At 39.6% G+C, this 18023-nt stretch overlaps 1 protein-coding gene across 2 annotated transcripts; it reads left to right on the top strand.

Moving 5' to 3' along the window:
* Positions 1–115: 115 nt before the first annotated feature.
* On the top strand, positions 116–16487 carry aifm1 (apoptosis inducing factor, mitochondria associated 1). 2 transcript variants are annotated; one of them, XM_012968482.3, is made up of 18 exons: positions 116–276; positions 2695–2834; positions 4673–4748; positions 5700–5744; positions 6415–6456; positions 6558–6685; positions 6836–6966; positions 7089–7179; positions 7343–7427; positions 7599–7675; positions 7762–7870; positions 8067–8174; positions 8336–8424; positions 9395–9535; positions 9646–9788; positions 10568–10692; positions 11679–11878; positions 15910–16487. In XM_012968482.3, exons 1-18 carry the CDS (start codon positions 171–173, stop codon positions 15979–15981), a joined length of 1908 nt encoding a protein of 635 aa, XP_012823936.1. In that variant the 5' UTR covers positions 116–170; the 3' UTR covers positions 15982–16487.
* Positions 16488–18023: the final 1536 nt, after the last annotated feature.

Below are 18023 nucleotides of genomic sequence, written 5' to 3' on the forward strand. Positions count from 1 at the left end.
ATATAGCATTATTAATTAAAAGTCATTGTTTCCCTGTACTGACAGTTTGAATTAAATAGCTGAAGCAACATTGGAATAAAATATCGCGCCCTTAGCAAAGATGGCTCCGTAGGTTAGTTCCTTCCCCCGGAAGCGGAGGAGTAGGTGTGCGCTCCAGCTGGTTGGGTGTCATGGCGCTGTGCAGAGTGTCCGTCCTGGGCTTGCGGGCTGCCCGCGGGGGGAATCAAATAAGTCAAAGATTGCGGCTCAGAAGCACCGAGAAGAGAGTAGCCGGAGGTGTGTGCTTATAGACTCCTTAACCTCTGTGCAATAACGGGTTTGCCCCTTAATGCCATGCTATGCCCTCTGTGCCTTCTTACAGAAGTCCTTCATACTTCTGCTGTGCCCACCATCCGAACTTCCTATTGGTTTACTCTCTCTGCGGCTGTACCATTCCATTTGTAATGCATTAATAATAATGATGGGTTGCTTATTTACAGTTTATTGTAAATATATTTTTACTAATTCACAGTAAATCAGTTTCTTGCAATGATAACCCTGCAGCCTGCACTTGTTTCTTTGCAAGCTTGCTGATGTTTGACAGATTTATCCAAAATTTCACTAGTGACCTGTTTCAGAAAATCTAACTACAGCGCAACATTGACTTGCTCTATAAGCTCCTCAGTTTGGTGCATGCTGCACTTCTATTACAGGTATGGGACCTGTTATCCAGAATGCTTGGGACCTGGGGTTTTCCAGAAAAGGGATCTTAACGTAATTCAGATCTCCTACCTTAAGTCTGCTAAAAATATTATTTAAACAGTAATTAAACCCAATAGAATTGTTTTGGCTCCAATAAGGATTCATTAAATCTTAGTTGGGATCAAGTACAAGGTACTGTTTTATTATTACAGAGAAAAAAAGAAACCACTTTTAAAAATGAGAATTATATTATTAATATGGAGTCTATGGGAGATGGCCTTTCCGTAATTCGGAGCTTTCTGGAAAATGGGTTTCCGGGTAAGGGGTCCCAATACCTGTACTACATTAATGGATGAGGTTGAAGCTCTAGATAGTATGTTTGGCTTGCTGGATAGACCCCCACCCATTAGTTTCAGATCAGTTTTTGATGTTGGCTACTAGGCAACACAGGAGCTACTAGTAGCTGCTACTTGTCATGGCTACTAAAACAGACAATGCTGATCATTTACTGATAACTGTCTCTATGGGGCACATTCATTAAAGTACAATTGAATCCGAATACAAAAAAAATCTTATTTTTTCTAAGTTTTCATACAGTGTGTATTTTTTGCGACATTTTCATTAATTTGCATGATTTTTTGGTACCTTGCGACAATTTGTGTGACAAAATCGTATTTGTCGTGCTAAGTATGAAAGTTTCAGATTCATTCAAGCTTTGTTATCGTGACTTTTCCTGGGCCAGGTTGGAGCTGCAGAGTACCATTGATTCCTTTATAAAGAAAGGCACAGGTTACATAAGCAGATAACAGATACGCTCTGTAAATTACAAAGGGATATCTATGCAGCTTATCTGTTATCTGCTATGTGACCTGTGCCCTTTCTCCTTTATTCAATTTGCATGGCTGCCCCCATGGCTACACAGATTTGTTTTATAAATTATAGTAGAGTTTCTGAAGCAAGTACACAACTATTGCCAGTGGTGGGCAAGAGTACATAATATATTAATTATTTGATACACTTTAATTTTTTTATGTTACTGGTCCTGCAAGAAATAATAAAAAATGCAGCCTAATAAAATCCAGTCCTGGTTTGGGTTTATCGCTACAGATAAGCGCCACATTTACAATTGTTTTCTTGTATACGAAGAACTGAGTTATAGAACTGAAATGACTTTGCTTACAAATAGTAGCCCATTGCAACCAGTTAACTATTGGCTCTTATCTGACATCTGCAGTAAGGTTAATAAAAAAAAATAGCTGTGAATTTAATACTAAAGTGTCATGGTTGCCGATATACATTTGTCTTTGAGTCAGTTTCCAGTGTGTTGTCATGGTGAGGGAATAAACAGCTTATCTGCCACTGACTTTAGGTGTTGTATTTCAGCAACAGCTGAAAAGTCACAGGCAAAAGCTATTCTGAGCAGTGTAATATAAAGGACTTTAATACCGTATATACTCGAGTATAAGCCGATCCGAGTATAAGCATATATAAACTTATTGACTCGAGTATAAGCCTAGGGTGGGAAATGCAGCAGCTACTGCTAAGTTTTAACAATAAAAATAAATACCAATAAAATTACATTAATTGAGGCATCAATGGGGTATATGTTTTTCAATATTTATTTCAAAGAAAAACAGTAAACTAGCTCTGTAAGCGGAGAAGAGGGTCAACAAAAACAATATGAGTACTACCCCACGCTCATTGCACATTGGCAAACTGGCAGCAGACCCAGTCCCGGAGGAGATGTAAGGGGAAATAAGTATTTCTAGTGGGAGCCTAGGCCAGGGCACTGGAGGGTCTGGTTGCAGGTGGCCTAATTTGCACACAAAGGAGAAAGGGTGCTAGTCTAGAGGGATCCATGGCACCCGACTCGAGTATAAGCCGAGGGTGACTCTTTCAGCACATTTTGCGTGCTGAAAAACTAGGCTTATACTCGATTATATACAGTATGTTGTTGTTTTTTCCATAACTGCTGTCCTTCCTCACTCAGATTGGTCTTTGTCTCTTTAACAGATTTCCTTCACCAGCAGTCCTTACTTCCCCATCAAACATTCAGAAATGCAGGGGGTCCTGCAGGGGTCCCAGGACCAGGAGGTGACAGCTCACTGTATGCTCTGATCGTGGGAGTGAGCGCCCTGGGGGCCGGAATCTATGTGAGTATACTTACGAACAAAGGAAATGAGGGATGTTATCTTGAGTTTTTGTAGCACTTGTCCTGCACACTTTTAAAACAGTTATTAAAGTGCATGTAATTAGTTGGTAAAAAGAGAGGTAAAAAACATTATTTTTGGAATTTTTATGTATTTGTAATTTTATTTTTTTTCATGAAAGTGGACACAAATTTCCAGGAGCCCTTAGTGGTCACGGCCTCTACACCACCTGTAGTTAAGCTACAAGGCTTTGGCTTTTAGGTCACTCTCTCAAATCATAGAGCTTCAACCCTCTTTTAACTTTTTTTTAACTTCTTTCCTGTATTTTATTTTCTTCTGAGTCCTCCTTTTATCATTATATTTGTCAAACTTCTAGTCCCCCGCTCTGTATCTGCTCAGTATCTCTCACATCCTATCATATATTTACCCTTACTCAGTTCTCTTAAGGTGGCCATACACGCACCGATATTATCGTACGAAACCTCGTTTCGTACGATAATCGGTGCGTGTATGGCATGTCGGCGAGTCGACCGATATCGCAGGAAGCTGCTGATATCGGACGACTCGCCGATTGGACCAGTTTGAAAATTTTGATCAGGCGCCATAGAAGGCGCCTGACCAAAATTCTCCCTTCAGAGCTGAATCGGCAGAAGGAGGTAGAAATCCTATTGTTTCTACCTCCTTACCTGCCGATTCAGCCCTGAATGGTGTGTGGCGGATCTTACGATGTTTCGTGCGACCGATGGTCGTACGAAACATTGTCAGATCGCCACGTGTATGGCCACCTTTACCCATTTTTTATCATGTTTACATCTTGCCTCCCTTAGGCTAATTTCTCATGGAGCAAGTTAGTTGCCCACAATAAATCTCTGCTACCGCAGGTGACTATATACTCCAAAGTGCCTTTCCACCGGCAACAATAGAAGTCACTGGTGGAAAGGCCTACACATCATTTCGGCTTTCCGAAGTCGTCTGCAGGAGGAAACTTTGAGCGACTTTAGGAAGCAATGTGTAGGCCTTTCCACCAGCGACTCCTATTGTTACAGATGGAAAGGCATTTTGGAGAGGCTAGTCGCCTGTGGTAGCTATTGTGGGCAACTAACTCACTCCATGGAACATTAACCTTACCCTTCATATTCTTATTACATTCCCTTATTAATTTCAAACACCTGAAACAACTTAAATGCATGCCAAGATTTAGTTGTACATTTTATTTATTTCCTGGTATCCCATTTAATGACCACACTGTTGACCATCTGGACACGTATGACTGGACAGGGAGGGGACTACTTTGACAGTCCATCCCACGATCCTTTAGAGGATGATCAGATATTTCTGCGGGTGCATTGGCAAATGAAAAAAATGAGGAGGAGCCATAAATGATTGTTTGATTAGCATACAAGATCAGGCAGGGAATAGTCATCTTTAGGGACATGTTAACAGGTTCCATTCATGTACCCCCTTTTTTATTTCACAACTGCTGCCTTTTTAGTCCCTCAAGTATGCATTTCTTTTTACACTCTTACCTGACTTCATATCAGCCCCTATATGTCCATTTTATATTCCCACAGTGCTTATATCCTTGATTGCCAGTGCCAAGTTCTAACCTATCCTTTTCATTTTCCACAGCCTCACTCAACCCACTTACATGGTGCAAAGCAGGTTGCTCATGCATATTTCATAGCTAAACTGCTGCCAGCAGCATGCTAATTTCTTAAATATATCAGTGGTTAAAATGCATTTTGAGAATACTAATAAAGTCAAAGTATTGTATAGTGTTTAATTATCCTAATTTTTTCTTGTGAAGCAATGTTTTATTGAATTTTCTATTTATATCTTAGGTGTACAGGACACTTCAAGGAGATAAAGCACGTTTTCGTGAACGGAACTCCTACCTTTCCAGAAGACAAACAGATTGTAAGTGTAGAAGGGAGTTATGATTTTAGAACAGGGATTCTTAACCTTGTGTCAGGACTGCTCCCGACATGTTGCAAAGTGAGACCTTGCCACTAATGGCAGTGTATGGTGGTTTACCGGGGATGGCAAAAACCACCAGTGGTGACTTTAAGCAGTGTTATTCTAACTGGAAATGGAGAATAGGTAAGAGTGAAGGAAAGGGAGCAACACCTGGAAGGCAAAATACCTCTGGATTGAAGTAAATTTTGAAACATCCTAGAAACCATAATGGTCAATATTGACAGTGCTGTTGTTAATTTTATCTTTTTACAAAGTCAAGTCATAAGTTTGTTAGGCTGACATCTGATACAGGTTTTTTCTCTGGGTCCTTATATAAGTGAGTAATTTGGGGCTACTTATAGTACAGTTTAGAGAATGAGTGTTCTGTTAGTAATGGGCTAATGGACAGAATCAAATTAGTTTTACCATCTGCTTTTGTGAGGCCAAATCACCATTAACTACTGAATCAGCCTGTATGGGGCCACACATGTGAATGAAATATAAACCCATGTATATGATATATACAGGTATAGGACCCTTTATCCAGAATGCTCGGGACCAAGGGTATTCCGGATAAGGGGTCTTTCCGTAATTTGTATCTCCATACCTTAAGTCTACTAAAGAATTGATAAAACATTAATTAAACCCTATGGTATTGTTTTGCATCCAATAAGGATAATTTATATCTAGTTGGGATCAATTACAAGGGACTTCTTTATTATTACAGAGAAAAAGGAAATCAGTTTTAAAATTCTGAATTATTTGATTAAAATGGTGTCTATGGGAGATGGGCTTTCCGTAATTCAGAGCTTTCTGGATAACGGGTTTCCGGATAAGGGATTCCATACCTGTATATTCTTTTTAAACAAAAAATATACTAATCAGAATGTTTATTTTTTTATTGTTTAACAGTAAAAGAGGAAGTCAAGGCAACTGAGACTATAGATGAGCAAAAAGGTAAATACAAATGTTTTGCTTGTTTGTGAAATCCTTTCCAGATCCTTTCATATTTATGCTCAATGATTCACTATTGTGTGTGTAATTTTATAAGGGGAATTTAGTGGGTTTAGTTTGTGAGTCCTTATGACATCCTAAGAGGAATTTGCAATAGGCTGTGGCTTCCTAATTTTGGCCAGCAACGGGCATTGAAACCCTAGAGATCAACTAGTGCTGAGTAAGTTCTCTCATGTGGCTTATGGGGGGCAAATAGGTCTACTGTACTATTCTCAGTATTTGTGACACTGTCGAAGTTACCTGTCTGACCTCAGCCTTAGGAAATATTAATGTGAGATAAAATGCACATAAATACAGATATCTTATGTTCTCTGCTCTGAATTAAAAATAAACACACATCTGGTTGTGTGAGGAGCAGAGCTTAGCATTTATGTGTTGCTCTGGGGTGTAAAAGGGGTGAAGCAGAGGCATATCCGGGAAGAAACAACATAATTGCTTAGGAGATGCTCTCTCTAACTTCACTACTTAATAGCCCTGGAGACACTGACTTGCCTGGCTGCTAGGCCTCCCTGCCAATTTCTAAGCTACTTTGTGACTACTTTTTAATGCTACAGAAAAAGCACCCATCTGGTTCCAAGAACCAACAATTATGTCTTTTTTCCTTGTTCAGCAGTAAAAGAAGTAGAAGCAACTGGAATGGTAGACAATCAAACAGGCAAGTAAGATACTGGGTCTTAAGAACATAAAATGCTTTTACTGATTATACTGAGTATATTCAGTATTATGTGTAAACTTTCTTTTCTCATTTTATTTTAGCTCCCCAAACAGTAGAGTCTGCACATCCTGCACAGCTCCCCTCTCATGTTCCTTTCCTTTTGATTGGTGGAGGAACTGCCTCATTTGCTGCTGCTCGATCCATCCGTGCCAGAGATCCTGGGGCTAGGGTAAGAAAATGTCAGGGTTCGAAACCAGATGAAAGGCGGTAAAGTAATTGGGTGGCATTATTACTTTGAATGGGCAATGAAAGGGGCAGAATCTGGGAGTCGTGACATCAGAACCTTGATGCTTATCACATATAAACCTGTTTCTTGTAGGTTCTGATTGTGTCGGATGAGTCTGAACTCCCTTACATGAGGCCACCCCTTTCCAAAGAGCTCTGGTTCTCTGAAGACCCCCATGTAACTGAAACACTACGTTTTAAACAATGGAATGGCAAGGAAAGGAGGTAGGGGAAGTGCATCAAAAACCACTTAGAATACAGAGGCTAATGAAAATCAGAATAGGTTGTCTTTAGGCAGACATTTTTAAACATATCTTTATTCTGAACTACCCTACTTTCTCCCACAGTATCTTCTTTCAACCACCCTCTTTCTATGTGCCTCCGGAACAGTTAATGTCTGTGGAGAATGGCGGAGTGTCTGTGCTGACCGGAAAGAAGGTGAGAGTCTCTGCTTCCAGCAGGAATATATTTTTGCAAGCTGCTGTAAAATACATCTGGATGGGCAACTTGCCTATAAACTAAAGTTCCAACAAGACATGGTGGCTGTCCATTCTTAACGTATATAGAAGGAAATTAATCTGTGGTTTGCTGTAATCTACAGGTCGTCCATATGGATGTGCGAGAGAATAAAGTGAAACTGGATGATGGAACTCAAATATCATATGAAAAGTGTTTGATTGCAACAGGTATGACCCACACTGCAGAAAGGACAGGGTTGCTGAGAATAGTTATAGTGCTATGTTCAAATCATTTATGTCATAGGATGGTGGCTTTAAAACTAGCCAAAGCAATGTATGACTAGATTCAACTTGATTAATATTGCTACAGTTAATGGTACTAATTATCTTCATTTTAAGGGGGTGTTCCAAGAAGCCTTCCAGCAATAGAAAGAGCTGGGGAAGAAGTGACTAAGAGAACAACTTTATTCAGACGGGTAACATTCATAAAGATGCTGTATGACGGGAGGTCTTTTGTGAGTGTATTGTTTTATAACCGTTTTATCCCCCTTTTCTTGTTTAGATTTCTGATTTCCGTACTCTGGAAGCGATCTCTTCTTCTGTTGGTTCTATCACGATCATTGGGGGTGGATTCTTAGGCAGTGAGTTGGCATGTGCACTGGGAAGAAAAGGTAATTGCTTATGGGCAAATAAGCCATGGCAGCTTTACTTACCTTTCCTGCTCATTCTTTATGTGATCTTTATTTTATTAGATTTTCATGGAAAAGCTATCTGCCCACCCCTGCACTCTCACACCCAGTTCTAAAAGGGAGACAAATGGTTGGAAAATGAAATGTATGCTGATATAAAAAAATCCATATTTTACAGGAACACAAACAAGCCTAGAAGTAATCCAGATGTTTCCGGAGAGTGGGAACATGGGGAAAGTCCTCCCAGAATATCTCAGCCACTGGACAACTGAGAAAGTACAAAGAGGTAATTATCCACATCCATCATTAATGCAAACCAGCTAACTGCAGCCAAAACAAGCATCATTGTCCTCAAATGCATATAAATATTAGTGTAGGGAAATATTACTAATATGCCTTTCTTTATGTTCTATTTTCTTTCCAACCAACCTTTCTATTTCTTATCAGAGGGTGTTAATGTCCTGTCGGATGCAGTAGTAAAATCAGTCAGCTATCAGAATGGAAAACTTCACATTCAGTTAAAGGATGGACGACAGGTACTGTAGAATGTGCGATTGCAGGTTTATTTGTTTGTTTTTATGACCAGCAGTTTAGCCTTTTAGCCTTTGTCCTACCTTGTCACATGACAGCTCTTCCTGCTCAGTTGTTTAGGTGGTCTAAATAATATGCGAAAAAGAGACGTGCACAGTATTTCCAGTGTATTTCATGATAGGTTTGTGCTTTTGTGTGATTTTTTTCAACTTTATTTTTATTGATTTTAATATTTTGTAGACAGAAAATTCCAATCATACTTGCCACATAGTATATTGGGTAAGGTAAAGGTACAACAGAAGGTAGAGTAGAAAGAAAAAGGTGATAGGATTGTTTTCTGATGTGGTAGTTGCAGTAGGAGGTGTAAGTTATTAATAGTTAACAACAAACAAACCCTATTTTGTCATTTATACAAATTAATTGATTCCCCCCCTCAATGTGTGTGGGGGAACTGCCTCAAATTTGTGTTTTGACCTCTAGTTCCAAGGTCCATGGATTGTAATGAAATATAAATGGAATATGTTTCATTTGGGATGAGGAAATTAAAATAAAGAATTTGGATATAATTTACAATTTGGCATAAACTCCTAGCATGTCAGGGTTAGCTGTAAGCCCAGAGCTAATCATTATTTAACCAAGCCTTCATCATATTTAATTGCTCCTCTTTTCCTTACCTATATACTATATACTTTTCCAGAAGTGACTGAATGCATCTTAATTCCTCTATACATAAAACCTCACTAGTATTTATTGCTTTATTGGTGCGCTTTCTTATAAGGTTAGCACATTTACCAAATATCAAAATGTTCTACTAGTAACAACCCTTTGCCATGCTCATTTAGGTCATATTTCTTATATATATGCAATTAAACTACCTACCAAGATATTTTAGCCATGACTTATTTTAAATATATCTATGCTTACTGTAATCACTGTGCTAGTAACGTTGCTATTATTTTATGCTGATTCATTTAGGTGCAGACAGATCACATTGTTGCTGCAGTCGGTCTGGAACCAAACACGGAACTGGCAAAATCAGCTGGTCTAGAACTAGATGGAGACTTTGGCGGGTACAGAGTCAATGCAGAGCTGCAAGCTCGCAATAATGTGTGGGTGGTGAGTAAGATGTTGCGCCTCTATAGCATGGACCTGAGTTTTGACTTTAAAATAAGGTTGCACCTTGCGTGTAGTATGTAACCATAAAAAGCAATCTCTCTTTATGGCAGGCTGGAGATGCAGCCTGCTTTTATGATATTAAACTGGGCCGTCGGCGGGTTGAACACCATGATCATGCAGTTGTCAGCGGAAGACTTGCTGGAGAGAACATGACAGGAGCTGCCAAACCATACTGGCACCAATCTATGTTCTGGTAACTATGCCCAGTTTAACGTTGTAGGCACTACAATGCACTATGGCATAAATTAAAGATTCAGAAACCTCATTAACCTTACCTAATGTGTACATGCAAGTCAGTCTGGAAGTCTACAAATCCCAGTGTGCTGTAGTTAGTTACCAAAAATAGCAATCAGAGTTTATGCATGTACAAAAGGAGGGGAGAGGTTTAGCACATATGTTTTTTCCCCCTTCAACCCCATTGGGACTTACAACAAAAACTTGCTCAGAGCAATACATCTGATGAATTTCACATGGCTGATTGGCTAGATCTGTTATACCCTTAAGGTGGCCACACGTGGCGATCCGCCACACACCGTCAGGGCTGAAACAGCAGATAAGGAGGTAGAAACAATAGGATTTCTACCTCCTTCTGCCGATTCAGCGCTGAAGGCAGATTTTGGTCAGGCGCCTTCTATGGTGCCCGATCAAAATCTTTTAACCGGTCCGATCGGTGAGTCGACCGATAGCAGCTTCCTGCGATATCGATCGACTCGCCAACATGCCATAAACGCACCGAATATCGTACGAAACGAGGTTTCGTATGATAGTATCGGTGCGTGTATGGCCAGCTTTTCTCCTGTGATTTAAATACCTCCTGCTAGCCAGAAATGGAGAGAAACCAGTCCGATTTCTAAATCACTGCTACCCATAAAGATCTAGAACACACAGGTTGTAAAGACCCATGGGGACAGAGACGAGATATTGACAAGTTTTAATTTTAACTTCTGTTTTGTTTCCCTGTCCCCGTACAAGGAGTGACCTTGGTCCAGAAGTTGGTTATGAAGCCATAGGTATCGTGGACAGTGCCCTTCCAACAGTGGGAGTGTTTGCCAAAGCTACAGAGAAAGACACACCCAAAAGAGCAGCTGAGGAAAGCGGTGAGATGTAGGAATTAGAAAGAGCTGTGAGAATAAATATGTGACAAATATTGCCCATTTATATACAAAATATTCAAACACTGATTCAGTTAAATATAAACTATATGAACTTGTGCTTTAGAGCTCATCTAAAGTATGCTATTGAGAGTGAGCTTACCTACAGGTCTATGGGGAGTAACAATCAGATATTGAAGAATTTGCTGCCACCAAGCTTAAAGAGATATCTGAGTAGACTATATATACTTCCCAAACACCATATAATGAGTAACTTAAAACAAAGCTTCTATTCATCATGAATGGGAGATGAACAATATAGAGGTCTGGGATAACTTTGCTGTGGTACATCCTGACTTTACCAATTTAGCAGCAACTGGAGGCAGATCATATAGTTTTTGATAAGGGTTAAAATACAGTAAACCTGACCGTTCTAGCTGGCTGCAACATAACACTGATCTGCCAGATAACTGGGCTATATAGGCGCAGATTCTTAATGGAGAATGAAACCCCAGTGTGTTAGGCACTGCCACCTTCTTACTTTCTCCCAGGCATCACTTGCACGATTCAAGCTGGGTACATGCACAGTGTAGAAGTCACCAGAGAATTCTCTGCTGCACAGCCCACCCAGGGTGGCACAGATACCATGAAACTGCCACCCTTCCAGTGATTTTTGCCTATGTTTTTTTTTTTTTTTTTTTCAATACAAAAAACAGTTAGTACTAGTGGTTGTATTTATAGTTTATGTATGTGAGTGTATAGATTGGTTAGTGTGGGTTAGGTGTGCTGGGTTTACTTGGATGGGTTGAACTTGATGGACACTGGTCTTTTTTCAACCCTATGTAACTATGTAAATACAAGAATTACATGCTGAAATAAAAGATAATCATGACTGAACTGTGGGAAAACTATACCTAGGTGCATCATTTACTGTACTAACAGCATTAAGTGGTGATTCATTATAAATATATTTGGATACTTATTTGAAATAGGAACAGGAATTCGCTCTGAGAGTGAAGTCGCGGAAACTGGGCCAGTGGAGGAGGTGAAGCCTCCAGCTTCTTCATCTGAATTCGCTCCCTCACAACAGGGTGACAACTATGGAAAGGGAGTGGTGTTTTATCTGCGTGACAATGTGGTGGTTGGCATGGTCTTATGGAACATCTTCAACCGTATGCCCATTGCAAGAAAGGTAAGCCAGAATAAATAGCCAGAGGCAAGATATTAAGGCATATTGTTATCACATTTTTATAGCAGAAGCAGAAGTTTTTCACAGCTTTCAAAGGACATGTAAAGCCTACATTTGCCTACAATGTATATCAGTTGGGCAATTCTCCCCCACCCAAATGGGATCATTTGTACAGCATGTATCCCCTCTGCTTGCCAGCACCATCACATTTTCCTAAAGCAAATAGCAGCTTTCACCTGGTGGCCATTTCTCCTCTGATACATAATCGGATACATTTAAATCAGCAAACAGCATACACACACACAGACCCTTATTCAGCATACATTTCATTAACAATACAGGCTCACACAGACACAACTGTCTTTGATAAAAGTTCTTCTTAGTTTGAGCTGAGCACATGAGAGTTGGTTGGGAGAAAAACATTGAAGCTAGAGTTTCTATGACAGGGATCCCCAACCTTTTATACCCGTGAGCCACATTCAAATGGAAACAGTTTTGGAGAGCAACACAAGCATGAAAAAAGTTTCTGGGTACCAATAAGAACTATAATTGGCTATTTGGTAGCCGCTATGTTGACTGGGAGCCTTCAGAAGAATCTGTTTGGCAATTACACTGGGTTTTTATGCAATCAAAGCCTGCCTCCTAACCAGAAATTCAAAAGTAAGCACCTACTTTGAGGCCACTGAGAGCAACATGTTGCTCACGAGCTACTGGTTGGGGATCACTGTTCTATGGGAACCAGCAATGCCATCTCTTTACTGGCTGCTAGACTGGGGGGCATGTTTAGTAATCTGAGCTTAGAACAACTGAGCATGCCCACAAGCCAACAGCCAAAGCAAATTCCTGAGGGAGGGGCCGAGTGGGTTACAGGAGGAGAAGGAAATCTAAGTAATTAAGGGGGCGCTGCGGCCTTAATATTAACCTCTGGACAACCAGTGTGGCAGGTATTGAAAGATTTCAAAGAGGCTGTTCACTGATTAAATTTTTGTGTGTGGGGTTTACATGTCCTTCCAGCCTTCTGCCTCAGCTAAGCATCCTTATTTATTAACTGTTAAAGGAACAGTAACACCAAAAAATGAAAGTGTATAAAAGTAACTAAAATATAATGTGCTGCTGCCCTGCACTGGTAAAAGTTGTGTGTTTACTTCAGAAAGCCTACTATAATTTATATAAATAAGCTGCTGTGTAGCCATGGGGGCAGCCATTCAAAGGAGAAAAGGCACAGGCACATATAGGGCTGGGCGATATACCGTTTAATACCGAATACCGGTGTTTTTTTTTAAAACTATATTCATTTTTCAGATACCGCAATACCGGGGTGTCAGGGTACTCACCCATGTGGCCCGGTCTCGCACGCCTCCTTGCGCGCGTGTCCCGTTGTCCGCGGGACGTTTTGCACACGCGTCCAGGTGCGCGTGCGTCAGAGCGCATGTACATGTCAAGCGTGCACGTCCGTGACGCGCTGACAGCGCTGGTTCTGCGCATGCGTTGGGGGTATTTAAAGCTATCATACGCCTCCTCCTGCGCTATGTTGTCTGCGGCCTTGCCTGGGAAACTAAGCCTGCCTGATTTACCTTACGACTTTCTGTTGCCGATCCTTCGCTTGCCTGACTCTGATTTTCAATACTGCAGTAATTATTCTCTAATTTATTAGGAAATGGGGTAACACCTAATCATGCATGGAAAAAAAAAATACCGTCAAATACCGTGACACCGATATAATTTTGAAAAATACCGTGATATAAATTTTTGGTCATATTGCCCAGCTCTAGGCACATAGCAGATAACAGATAAAACACTATTGTATTCTACAGAGCTTATCTGTTATCTGCTATGTAACCTGTGCCTTTTCTCCTTTTTTCCAGCTTGAATGGCTGCCCCCATGGCTACACAGCAGCTTATTATATAAATTATAGTAGTGTTACTGTAGCAAACACACCAGTTTTACCAGTGCAGGGCAACAGTGCATTATATATTTATTACTTTAAAGCTCTTTCATTTTTTAGTGTTACTGTTCCTTTAAGTGTAGTCAGTTTTAAAGGAACAGTAACACCAAAAAATGAAAGTGTATAAAAGTAACTAAAATATAATGTGCTGCTGCCCTGCACTGGTAAAAGTTGTGTGTTTACTTCAGAAAGTCTACTATAATTTATATAAATAAGCTGCTATGTAGCCATGGGGGCAGCCATTCAAAGGAGAAAAGGCACAGGCACATAGCAGATAACAGATAAAACACTATTGTATTCTACAGAGCTTATCTGTTATCTGCAATGTAACCTGTGCCTTTTCTCCTTTTTTCCAGCTTGAATGGCTGCCCCCATGGCTACACAGCAGCTTATTATATAAATTATAGTAGTGTTACTGTAGCAAACACACCAGTTTTACCAGTGCAGGGCAACAGTACATTATATTTTTATTACTTTAAAGCTCTTTCATTTTTTGGTGTTACTGTTCCTTTAAAGGGCCAATAAGCCATACATTGTAGTTTTTATCTGTTCATCAATCAACTACTAAAAAAACATTTCTTGGCAACAAATATCCTATTATAAGAGAGAGGGTTTGATTTTGTAATTCTGTGGGGAGACTTTTACACTTTTTTACCTCCCTTTATATAATGGGCAGTCTGCTCCATTGTTAAACCTGAGTTGAATGGATAGGGCATGTGAAATCAGTGTTTTTTTTATTATTTTTTGAGCTAAACATGGCAAAGAAATTTAAACTACTCTATGTTTGGTCCTCAAAAAGTTTAGATTTAGATTTCCATACACAGACAAGCAGGCAATAATTGTGTTTATATTGCGTTATATTGTTTTGTTTTTAGGCATTTGAGTTGGGTAGGTCTGTTGTAATAGTGTGGATGTAAATGTGTACGTCACATTAAATTATGAAGTGCCCATTCTGATGTCAGAATTGAATATTCACTGGGGTGGGTTTGTGAAATGAGTTCCACAACTAGGTCTCAGGCAAAAAAAAGTACCACATAATGGATTCCTCCATGCAGTAATCACACATCACAAAGTAGTCACAAAGGTAATTATCATTCGTGATAAATAACAAATAACCATAGCTTCCAGTTTATCACATCATTGTATTATAGGGAATAGATGTCATTCTAAAAAAAAAAAAAAAAAAATATGTCAAGGAGAATGTGTTTTACTGTGTTGTGCTATCATATGTTCCTAGTTGGGAAACATGTCTAGCAACATTACCTTTCTAAGATTTTGTAGATTTTTTTAGCTAAACTAAAGGATACTCCTTTTTTTAATGCACATCAGGTAATTTTTCTAGTTCTGTATATGTAACTTTGCTCTTGAGCCCAATCATGTGCAGTCAGGGTTTTATATGATTTCTGCAAATACATTTAAGCATCAGTAGAGCCCAATGTGCTGAGCTTAAAGTCAAAATGTAAAAAGCATACTGCCCAATAGTCCTCCTATTGTTTAGTAAAAACGCCACACTTTTGGCTCACCTAATGAAATATTTACTCAGTCACAGTTACTTCACATTTTCTAGAACAGGCAGCCATCTCTAAAAAGGTATTCTCCCTTCCTTTCCCTCCTTGCTTCATACTGCACATGTGTTTCATTCCCTCCCCCCCTCCCCTCTGCCAGATCCGCTTCTGATTGGCTGGTGGGCATGTGTAGCTCAGAACAGGAGACAGGATCAAGTTACGCACATGCTCAGAGAATAGGAAGGCTGCCGCTGGCACCTACAGGAAGGGGAGAGAGATTTCAGTGATGTCACTGTAGGCTTCACACTGCTGTAGGCTGCCAGCACCATATCTCAGAGAAGCAAGCAGGGATCTGGGAATTTAGATATGCAGTAAGTACTTAAAAAGAATGCCTTTAGACTTACTTATAATTTATATTAACCTTTCATTGTCTTTAAAAGCTGTTGGAACTGCTGTTTTCTGCTGTGTCTTACCCCATAATGCAATTGCAGCCACAAACTCTTGGCATAGGTCAAACAGATGTTGCAGAGCCACAAAAAAAAATATCTTCTTTGACATTCCAAATCTTTTTCTTTTCTACCAGATAATAAAAGATGGAGAACAACACTCTGACTTGAACGAGGTGGCTAAGCTGTTCAATATTCATGAGGAATGAAAACACCAATAAGGATTAGTCATGGAAGTTAACAGCAGTACGTTTTCACCCGGATACTGCACCTCACTACTCTCCTGCCGCCAAGACCTGCAAGTTTTTGGTCTCTTTTTAAATTGTTCAACCAAAAATAAATAAATAGAACTCAAATATAATTACAAACTGCACCCCGCCCTCTCAAGCTGGCATCAGTATTGATGAAGAATGCACCAGAAATCTCTGCAGTGTAAATTTCACAACTGCTTTGCTGCTGCCACCTCATGGGGGTGTGCACTGGAATTATTCAAAGAAAATCCTGTCTCCGAAACAAGTAAACTGAAGTTACGTTTTATAATTCAGCGAGAACAACTGATCTTTCTGACCTAAGCACTTACTGATTTACTATTGATTCCCCAGCAGACCAAGAATACATACATATGCACGGGTAAATACACACAGTGAAGAGTTGTGTATATTGTGGCCTAACTATGTACATTTTAATGTCTAAATTAAAATGCAAATCTCTAGTATGGGTGTTGTATATGAACTATTTTTTATTAATGACTAAGAATGACGCAAAACATATTGAGGTATCTCACTTTTCTTAGTAGAATGTATGTATTTGACAAATTTGGCATTGTTATACTGGTAAAATATGAGTTTCTTTGGTGTATGGATAGAAAAGATATGAAGGGCTATGAGCCTCTATAACAAGAAAAGGCATTTAAATTATTTGGATTAGTTATCAGTGGCCTTTAGTTACCAGGGCTGGATTTCTGAATACAGTGCCCAGAGGCAGCCCCCTTTTTCCGCCATCTCCCCGTGTGCGCTTAACTCAAATGGAGTAGTGGGGAGAGGATGCGCTAAAGTTTCTGCGTGTCCTCTTCCCATTGCTCCGTATGCGGGTAAAATTCCGGTGCCCGGGCCTTTGTGGCCTCACCACAAATCCGTTACACAACTGAGTGGGACTTCAGCTAGATGATGTGGTACGGATTTGGTATACATTACACCGAAAAGACATTGTTACATTTGAGTTTTGAAAATAGTTTCCTATATAATTAAATAAATTCTGTAATGGGAAAACTTGTTTTTTTAACAAAAACCCATGAGTTAATAGCGCTCCTTCAGCGAAATCGTGCATTGAAATCCGTTTTTCAAAAAACAAAATTATGAAATTTGACTTATGCTTAGTATTAGTTTCACAGGTGCTATCAGCCATGTGACTTGTGCTCTAAAAAAATGTAAGTCTCGCTTTACTGCTGCGCTGCAAGTTGGAGTGATGTCACCCCCCATTTCCCCCCCACCCCAGCAGCCAATCAGCAGAACCTTGACGCCTGCATGCCCACATAGTAGGAGATATGACAATAACACTAAATAGTAAAACACATTAGTCTAGACATGACTCCTCCAGTTCCATTGAGTAGGAAAAACAATAGGTTATCTGAAAGCAGTTCCACTGTAAATTGCTAGCTTTTTGTGAAAGCTCAGACTCAGGCACAATGCACTGCGATGGCGCCTACAAACCAACATTACAGCTACAAAAAATACATTTATTGGTTCAAGAATACAATTTTAAATGGTGGAATGAATTATTTGCTATGTTAATAGTGTAATTTAGTAATAAAAACTACACCATAAAAATCAGGGTGAGAGTGGCCTGTGACAGTGCTGGAGTTTCTTCAGGTGAGCTTGGCCCTCACGTTCCCCGGGTCTAGCAAATGAATACAAATCAAACTAAATTTGCTTTAAAGGTTATAATTTTATGACAACATGATATTATGTAACTGAAAACTACATAGCCAAATAGATGGATATTTGGATGTTAAAGGAACAGTAACACCAAAAAATAAAAGAGCTTTAAAGTAATAAAAATATAATGCACTGTTGCCCTGCACTGGTAAAACTGGTGTGTTTGCTACAGTAACACTACTATAATTTATATAATAAGCTGCTGTGTAGCCACGGGGGCAGCCATTCAAGCTGGAAAAATGGAGAAAAGGCACAGGTTACATAGCAGATAACAGATAAGTTCTGTAGAATACAATAGTGTTTTATCTGTTATCTGC

This window comes from Xenopus tropicalis, chromosome 8 (genome assembly GCF_000004195.4).
Source record: "Xenopus tropicalis strain Nigerian chromosome 8, UCB_Xtro_10.0, whole genome shotgun sequence".
In the NCBI taxonomy this organism is placed as follows: domain Eukaryota; kingdom Metazoa; phylum Chordata; class Amphibia; order Anura; family Pipidae; genus Xenopus; species Xenopus tropicalis.

Excerpts from the sequence above, each read along its gene's own strand:
- aifm1 (XM_012968482.3), top strand. The coding sequence starts at position 171 with ATGGCGCTGTGCAGAGTGTCCGTCCTGGGCTTGCGGGCTGCCCGCGGG. Across the intron at positions 6,457-6,557 it reads AATGGTAGACAATCAAACAG|CTCCCCAAACAGTAGAGTCT; the intron begins GCAAGTAAGATA and ends ATTTTATTTTAG. Across the intron at positions 7,428-7,598 it reads AAAGTGTTTGATTGCAACAG|GGGGTGTTCCAAGAAGCCTT; the intron begins GTATGACCCACA and ends CTTCATTTTAAG.